The 9,281-nt window shown below is 50.8% G+C and overlaps 1 protein-coding gene across 1 annotated transcript in view; it reads right to left on the bottom strand.

Moving 5' to 3' along the window:
- Positions 1-9,281, bottom strand: part of ANKRD27 (ankyrin repeat domain 27 (VPS9 domain)) — a 77,566-nt gene that overhangs the window by 46,308 nt on the left and 21,977 nt on the right. The window contains exons 3-4 of the mRNA XM_011948800.1: positions 4,025-4,135; positions 977-1,133 (exon numbers count right to left, since the gene is read on the bottom strand). Of these exons, the coding sequence (XP_011804190.1) occupies positions 977-1,133; positions 4,025-4,135 (268 nt within the window). The remainder of the gene's footprint in view (positions 1-976; positions 1,134-4,024; positions 4,136-9,281) is intronic.

Genomic DNA, 9,281 nt, shown 5'->3' on the forward strand with positions numbered 1-9,281 from the left:
TTTTTGGAGAGAGGGTCCTGCTCTGTAGCCCACACTAGAGTGCAGTGGTGTGATCATGGCTCAGTGCAGCCTTGAATTCCTAGGCTTGAGTGACCCTCCCACCTCAGCCTCTTGAATAACTGAAACTACAGGCATGCACCACCATGCTCAGCTAATTTTTATCTTTTTTTTCTTTTTGAGGTGAATTCTCACTCTGTAGCCCAGGCTGGAGTGCAGTGGTGCAATCTCGGCTCACAGCAACCTCTCTGTCCCGGGTTCAACTGATTCTCCTGACTCAGCCTTCCGAGTAGCTGGGATTACAGGAGTGCACCACTGCACCTAATTTTTTTGTATTTTAGTAGAGATGGGGTTCCACCATGTTGGCCAGGCTGGCCTTGAACTCTTGACCTCAGGTAATCCGCCCACCTCAGCCTCCCAAAGTGCTAGGATTACAGGCATGAGCACCGCGCCCAGCCTATTTTTTATTTTTGAGACAGTCTCACTCTGTCACCCAGGATAGAGTGCAGCGGCGTGATCTCAGCTCACTGCAACCTCCGCCTTCTGGGTTCAAGCAATTCTCCTGCCTCAGCCTCCCGAGTAGCTGGGATTACAGGGGCATGCCACCATACCTAGCTAATTTTTGTATTTTTAGTAGAGATGGGGTTTCGCCCTGTTGACCAGGCTGATCTTGAACTCCTGGTCTCAAGTAATCTGCCTGCCTCAGCCTCCCAAAGTGCTGGGATTACAGGCATGAGCCACTGTGGCCGGCTTGATTTTTTAAATTTTTTATAGAGACGGGGTCTCACCATGTTGTCTAGGCTAGTTTTGAACTCCTGGCCTCAAGTGATCCTCGCGCCTTGGCCTCCCAAAGTGCAGGGATTACAGGCACAAGCCACCATACCCGGCCTTGTTTAACCTTTTGACAGTTAAGTCAGGAACAAGTTCAACAAACACATTTCTCTAAAACAGGAGAAAAGGGTTTTTTCTTCCAGAATACCTGAACTCTCTCTCTTTTCCAAAGGATGGGCTATACACAGGATGCTGAAACTCTCTTCTTTTTCATTGTAGAAAGTTTCTTCAAAGAGAACGGGCACTGAGAGAAGACAGGCAAAACCAGCTCCTAATTTAATCCTGTTCCCTTGTATAAAGACATCCTGCAAACAAGAAAGCCATCACTGTACCAGCAGCCAGGGCAACCATGTCCCACTCTCAGCCTGGCCCCCAACGCAGCACGTAACCAGACCCTATGGCCTTCACCCCAGTGTGGGTTTGCTGCGGCACAAATGCTCTCCTGTTTTGTTCGTTTTGATACTAAAATGTTTCCTCTTTGTTGACCTAGTAACTGTGGCTGCAAGATACCCGAATTATTTTTATCTTTTTACTTTTGAGACACAGTCTCATTCCATCACCCAGGCTGGAGTGCAGTGGTGCAATCTCGGCTCACTGTAACCTCTGCCTCCCAGGGTCAAGCAATTCTCCTGCCTCAGCCTCCTGAGTACCTGGCACCACAGGCACCGACCACCACACCCAGCTAATTTTTATATTTTTAGTACAGACGTGGTTTCGCCATGTTGGCCAGGCTGATCTCAAACTCCCGGCCTCAGGTGATCCGCCCACCTTGGCCTCCTGGAGTGCTGGGATTATAGGCGTGAGCCACTGTGCCCGGCCCACATGGTGCATTTGTTCGTCTTTTTAGTTTCCTTCATTTGGAACAGTGCCTAGGTCTTTCTTCACCTTTCACGACATTGACGTCTTTGTTGTGTATTCCAGACCCTCCCTCCATGTGTTTGGGAGGGTTTGTCTGATGTTTCTTGACAATTAGATTCCTGACAACTAGAGAGTTTTACAGTCACATGTTTCTGGTAGGAATGCCCTGAAAGGGGTGTTTTACCTCCCTCTGTGTATCCTGTTGGAAGGCACACGATGTCAGCTGTTGGAAGGCACCTGATAGCTTTTTTCACTGTTGATGTTAACCATGGGGCATGTGTTGTGTTTCGTTTTTTTTTTTTTTTTGCTTTTAAAGAGGAAGCAGGTAGGTTCTGAGAGAGGGAGACTTTATTCCCATTCAGGAATGGCCCTGTTTTTCCCGGCATCCCCGTGGTCAGGGAAGCCTGGCCACACTGTCCTCACTGGGGCGGGAGCTGTGTGCAGACACAGCAGCTGAGGCTCGTGGCGCTGTGACGGGGAGAGGAAGCACGGGGTTGTCAGTGCACCTGCTCTGCCCTGTGGCTCACAAGACACACTGCTATTTTCCTGCCACAGATCTGCTCAACCCAGCTGTCAGTCAGCTTAGTTGATTTGTTCTCTTTTAGACACCCAGATCTACAAAGAGGACGGGAGTCGGGCTTTGCGCGGCTGGTCTGCCCCCAGCACCCGGCCATGACCACAGTGAGCCATGCAGGGAGTAGCAGATGGGATTCAGCCCTGGCCACACTGCAGCACCAGATTACTTCCATCTCTTAGATAGGGAGAGCTTTCTTACTTTTTCTTTTCACAAAGAACACAGGATTTCTTCCACTCAAGAAATAGCTCAATGTTTTTTCTGTTACAACATTTAAAAAGGATCCAGGCCGGGTGCAGTGACTCATGCCTGTAATCCAAGCACTTTGGGAGACCAAGGTGGGTGGATCATTTGAGGTCAGGAGCTGAGACTGAGCTACTGCACTCCAGCCTGGGTGACAGAGTGAGACTCTGTCTCCAAAAAAAAAAAAAAATGCACTGTGTGATTCCAGAGCTAAGAAGAAAAAAAATGCTAAATTATCTGAGTTCGATCACAGCATTGTGGTTACATGAGAGAATGCCTGTTCTTGGGAAATACACACTGAACTGTCTTGGGCTAAAGGGCACAGTGCCTGCAACTTAGTCTCAGAAGATTCAGGCTGGGAGCAGTGGCACACAGCTGTAATCCCAGCACTTTGGGAGGCTGAGGCGGGCAGATCATGAGGTCAAGACATCAAGACCAGCCTGGCCAACACGGTGAAACCCTATCTCTACTAAAAACACAAAAATTAGCTGGGCATGGTGGCGCATGCCTGTAGTCCCAGCTACTCGGGAGACTGAGGCAGGAAAATCGCTTGAACCTGGGAGGTAGCGGTTGGGTGCACTGAGTCGAGATCACACCACTGCACTCCAGCCTGGTGACAGAGCGAGATTCTGTCTGAAAAAAAAAAAAAAGATTCAAAATAATAATGTGTTGAGAGATAAAACAACCAATGTGGTAAGAACGTTAACAACTTGGGGGGAAGCATGTTTAAGAGTTTTTTCAACTTCACTAAAACATTTGAAATTATTTCAAAACAAAAGATTGTTTTTTGGGTGGCTTTTTTTTTTTTTTCTTTTTCCAGGCAGGGTCTCGCTCTCTTGCCCAGGCTACAGGGGGATAGCACAATCATGGCTTACTGCAAGCTCAAACTCCTGGGCTTAAGCAATTCTCCCACCTCTGCCTCCCAAGTAGCTGGGACTATAAGCACGCACCATCACATCTGGCTAATTTTTTTTATTTTTATTTTTGGCAGAGATGAGGTCTCGTTGTGTTATCCAGGCTGGTCTCAAACTCCTAGCCTCAAGTGATTCTCCTGCCTCAGCTTCCCAAAGTGCTAGGATTACAGGCATGAGCCACACCACCATGCCCAGCCGAAACGAAAAGCTTTTAAAAACTAAAATAGTCATCCCTGATGTCCTATTTGGGGCCAAGAAACTGACAAGCTTTTCATGGTACTGGGATAAAGCAACTTCCTCTGGCTCGGACATCAGCAAGGAGGAGGTGTTCCAGTGACACATGGCAGACACCCCATCACAGGCTCAGGGAGAGACGCTCGGCACCTCCCGGCCTCCAAGGCAGCAGCTGGGGTCCAGCTCACTGTCACCACCTCCCTTTCCTCCACCACAAAGGCAGGGTCCCTCCAGCCCCCCATGGGGCTGCAGCGTGTGTCAAATGCCACCATTGCCAGTAGCTGTGAAAGGCTGAGAATGGGACTCTCTTCCCTCCCCTCTGGTCCCAAACACGGCGTAGGTGACCCTGGCCCACCCACCAAGAAATGAATACCTTTCCATTTAAGGTCTGAAAATGTTCTTCCACAGGTATCAAAACGTAGGACTCAAACTGACAAGTAGACTGGATGCTGCTCGACAGGCTTCCTTTGCAGGGTACTAAGACCTAGAAAAAACAATTCGGGGGAGCATTAGACAGACGTGCCACTTACCACCTCAGCAGAACAGGGTGTGCCCAAAGGCACTCCAGCTGGACACACAGTGGGACCTGCTGGCAGACAGAACGCCCGAGGTCCCTTGCCAACACGGCCACAGTGGTTGCTGGCTGAGTTGAGCTGCTGCTGCTGCTGCTGCTGCTGCTGCTGTTGTTGTTGTTGTTGCTGCTGTTGTGATGGAATCAGCCTCCCCCCACCACAGGCAGAGGAGGAGAACAGTACAAATCCTTCTCCACCTTCAGATGTGGAGGCTGACAGCTCCTTCCCACACTTGCTGGGTCCTCCCCCAAGCTAGTGGCCCCAGGCTCCCTATCTATTCTCAACAGTGCAGTTACAAGGACCCAGGGGCTCAGGGACAAGTCCAGATGAAGACAGGAGCACTTGGAAAGTACAGAAAAGGGAAGCTAAAAAATCACACCTTCTCCCACCATTCAAAAAAGAAACACGGCCGGGCGCGGTGGCTCATGCCTGTAATCGTAGCACTTTGAGAGGCCAAGGCAGGTAGATCACTTGAGCTCAGGAGTTCTAGACCAGTCTGGCCAACATGGCAAAACCCTGGCTCTACTAAAAAGACAAAAATTAGCAAGGCGCGGTGGTGCATGCCTGTAATGCCAGCACTTTGGGCGGCTGAGGCAGGCGGATCACTTGAGGTCAGGAGTTTGAGACCAGCCTGGGCCACATGGTAAAACCCTGTCTCTACTGAAGAAACAAAAAACAAACACAAAAACGGAACAAAAAAATTAGCTGGGCATGGTGGTGCACGCCTATAGTCCCAGCTACTTGGGAGGTTGAGGTGGGAGGATCACCTAGGCCCGAGAGGCAGAGGTTGCAGCGAGCTAAGATCACGCCACTACACTCCAGCCTGGGTGAGAGAGTTGTCTCCAAAAAAAAAAGGAAAAAGAAAAGAGTAGAAGGAAAGCATCATCCATGGGAAGCCCACCTTGGCCTCCTAAAGTGCTGGGATGACAGTCAGGAGCCACTGTGCCTGGTCCATTGTATTATTCTTTCTATCTTTATATGTTTGAAATTAAACATAATAATCTGAAATTTTAATAAAAAATTAAAATAAAGCGAGGCCCTTAGATATTAGGCTAGAAGAAACGAGCTCAAGGCTTCCAAGTGGCCTCACCACTGCAGTTGGCAGACAAAGAAAGAAGATCCTAGAGGCCAAAGTGGGTCACAGGCAATGGGATCTAAAGAGCCAGTCCTCAGGTGTTTAATGTTTGAAGTCGAAGACGGCCCCCCCTCCAGCTGCACATGAAGGACTCACACCATCCCATTCAAGGAAGTGCCGTGGCTGGACGGCCTTCATCTGGTCTCCGGGAAGCAGGAACTTCAAAGGGGCCTCACAGAACTCTGTCCCACTGTGCCCACATGCTGCCCGTTTGTTCCCATCACCTTCTCCGTCTCCCCCACTTGCATAATGCACGCCTGGCCCCATTCACAGCATCCCCACTGCCAAGCACACTACAGGACATGAGACAGGTGCCCAGTGCATGTTTGCTGGGTAAATCGGGGGCCCTCAAGACCAACCCTTCCCCCATCCAGTTTTCTGGCAGACACAAAACGGAGCTCTAGTTCCTCCTATGGCCAAGAAAGAGAGAGGCTCCTGCTGCCCAGAGCATTTCATAGCAAGCAGAAGCCAACGCTGGGCTCTCAGGCTCCACCCACCCCTACAGCAATCTTGCTGAGACTGGGAAGGAGTCAGGCCCGGAGGAGGGGGTGGGCAGCTAGGCCAATGGACTCCAGGCTTTCCCTTAGGGGGCTTCAGACTACTGGAGTAGCTGTGGAGTTTTTACAGCCGGCAAAGACTTTTCAGAGTTACCGGCATAGACAAAGTTCAGAGTTACCGTGAAGACCAGAAGGTGGGGACCTAGAAATTTCAAGACTTAACCAAAAAACGGTTTATTCTAGCCCCTTTATAAAGAATTTTTAAAATAACAGTAATTAAAGAAAGGCCAGGTGCAGTGGCTCATCACGCCTGTAATCCCAACACTTAGGGAGGCTGAGGCAGGTGGATCACCTGAGGTCAGGAGTTTGAGACCAGCCTGGCCAACATGGCGAAACCCCATCTCTACAACTAAAAACACAACAATTAGCCAGGCGTGGTGGCGGCCGCTTGTAATCCCAGTTACTCAGGAGGCTGAAGCAGGAGAATCGCTTGAACCCAGGAGGCGGAGGTTGCAGTGAGCCAAGATCGCACTACTACATTCCAGCCTGGACTACAAGAGCAAAACTCCATCCCGGGGGTGGCGTGGGGGCGGAAAGAAAGTCCTGCAGGAGCTGCATTTATGGGGAGAAACCAAAGGAGACAAGCACCGTGGTGCATGCCTGTAATCACAGCACTTTGGGAGGCCGAGGCAAGTGGATCACTTGTGTCCAGGAGTTTGACACCAGCCTGGGCGACAGGGCAAAACCCCGTCTCTACAAAAAATACAAAAATCACCCAGGCATGGTGGTGCACACCTGTAGTCCCAGCTAAGGAGGCTAAGACAGGAGGATCACTTAAGCCCAGGAGGCGGAGGTTGTGGTGAGCCACTACACTCCAGCGTGGGAGACACAGCAAGATCCCATTTCAAAAGAAAGAAAGAAGGAAAGAAAAGTCAACTAAAAAGCAAGAATCTGCCTGAGTGGCACCTACTCCAGGGCACCCTCCTGCCTCCTCCCCAGGCTGGATTAAGCACTCCACAACTGCCCACACTGCCTTCCGTCCTGACACTCATTCCTCTGGCCTGCAAATGGCCTGTTTCTGGAATTCCCTGAAGGCATGCCAAGTTCCCTACTGATCATGTAACCCTGAAACCTGGCATGGTGCCTGGTGTGGAGTGGATGGCCATGGTTTGTTGGAAGCATCTATACTAAATAAATCCTGAGAACTGGAGCAGGGGTCTCAACGCCCTTAGCTTAGATGAAAGTCGGTTCCTGGGGCTTAGAACACATGCCGCTAGGCTCCCAGACTAGGCCCCCGGAGCCTGCTTACCCCGTTAAATCAGACACCTCAATAAAAGGACCAAGTTTAATCTCCTTTGAAATTTTTGTTTTACTTATAGGCAAAGGGGCTGGTCCCCTGGTGCACCTGGGAAACCTGGAGGACTTCCAACCCTGCGCTGGAGCCCCAGGGACGCAGACCTGCCCAGCCTGCTCTGAGGACGCCGCAGGTGTGTAATTAGCTGGATAGCTGTAAGCACAGCGGTGACTTTTAGAAGCGGTGGGGGTGTCACAGGCCTCTGAGATTGAAATTTGAAATCTGGGTGAGCAAAGGAGAAGGCGAAGTTCCACTGTCCAATCAGACAGCAGAGGAGGGCAGGAAGGAGACACCTGCCTGGATGCTGGGCGTCCACACAAAAGGAGCACCCGGGAAGGAAGGTGCCTCGAGGCGTGGCTGGGTGGGGGTGGGGAGGGAAGGAGCAGTCAAGCTGCACCCTCAGCTGCCCCACACACGCTGCTGCAGGGCCACACGGAGAAGAGGCGGTCCAGCAGCGTGGACACAGGGAGAAGCATGGCGCAGTTCACTCTGCAGGAGACACGTTTTTCTTTTATTTTTTTGTTTGTTTGTTCTTGTTTTTTGAGGCGGAGTCTCCTTCTGTTGCCCAGCATGGAGTGCAGTGGCGTGATCTCAGCTCACTGCAACCTCCGCCTCCCAGGTTCATGCGATCTTCCTGCCTCAGCCTCCCGAGTAGCTGGGATTACAAGCGCCCACCACCATGCCTGGCTAATTTTTTGTATTTTTAGCAGAGACCAGGTTTCACTGTGTTGGCCAGACTGGTCTCAAACTCCTGACCTCATGATCTGCCCGCCTCGGCCTCCCAAAGTGCTGGGATTACAGGCGTGAGCCACCATGCCCAGCCAAGACACATGTTTTTAAGCAGTGATTTCACATTTTTGCAGTCTGATAAAAGACTCTGATCTCCAGGGCAGACTCAAGGGCAGTCAAACTTGGTACAAGGTCACGACCAGCCTGGGCAACATAGTGAGACCCTATCTCTACCAAAATATTAAAAATGAAATGTAGTTGGTACAATGCCCAAACTTCATGGAAAGATATTTGGCATTCAACTGCTGAGGCCACAGAGATCCCTTAGAGGTGAAAGAAAGGATGGCATCTATGTTGCTCAGGGTGGAGTGCAGTGGCTATTTAGAGGTACAATCCCACTACTGATCAGCATGGGAGTTTTTTTTTTGTTTTGTTTTTTCTTTTTTTGAGATAAGAGTCTTGCTCTGTCGCCTGGGCTGAAGTGCAGTGGCGCAATCTCGGCTCACTGTAACCTCTGCCTCCGAGGTTCAATGGATTCTCATGCCTCAGCCATCCAAGCAGCTGAGATTAACAGCTAATTTTTGTATTTTTAGTAGATATGGGTTTTCACCATGTTGGCCAGGCTGGTCTTGAACTCCTGACCTCAAATGATCCACCTGCCTCGGCCTCCCAAAGTGCTGGGATTACAGGCGTGAGCCACTGTGCCCGGCACAGCACGGGACTTTTGACCTGATCCATTTCCAACCTGGCAGTGTTCACCCCTCCTTGGGCAACATGGTGGTCCCCCACTCCTGGGAGGTCACCATATTGATGCCAAACTTAGTATGGAGATGCAATCAGCATAGCTCATGACATCCCAGAGCTCCTGGGTTCCAGCGATCCTCCTGCCTCAGCCTCCTGAGTAGCTGGGACTATAGGCCTGTGCCAACATGACCGACAACCTCACTGATTCAAATACACCAAACAAGGCTGAGGAAGACCAGAGGCTCACCGCTGCCCCCCGTGGACCCCAGCAGTTCCTTGTGGATGCCCTGGATCTCAGGAGGAGCTGGAGTGAGGGTCTGGGGTTCTGTGGGGAAACCCTGGATGGTACAGCCTAAGAAGAATCTCCATTCTCCGGTGTCCCCGAAAGGAAGGCAACAAGGCAGAAAAGTTCATTCAAAATCCCCCTTTTGTTAAAGTGGGCTTGAGTGGAATCCCATGACTTGTAGCTGAAAAGCACTTAGTTGGCCAGGCATGGTGGCTCACACCTATAATCCCAGCACCTTGGGAGGCCAAGGCAGGAGGATTACCTGAGGTCAGGAGTTCAGGGCCAGCCTGGGCAAGAAATTGAGACCCCCCCC

This window comes from Colobus angolensis, unplaced genomic scaffold, assembly GCF_000951035.1.
Source record: "Colobus angolensis palliatus isolate OR3802 unplaced genomic scaffold, Cang.pa_1.0 Scaffold107, whole genome shotgun sequence".
NCBI lineage: Eukaryota > Metazoa > Chordata > Mammalia > Primates > Cercopithecidae > Colobus > Colobus angolensis.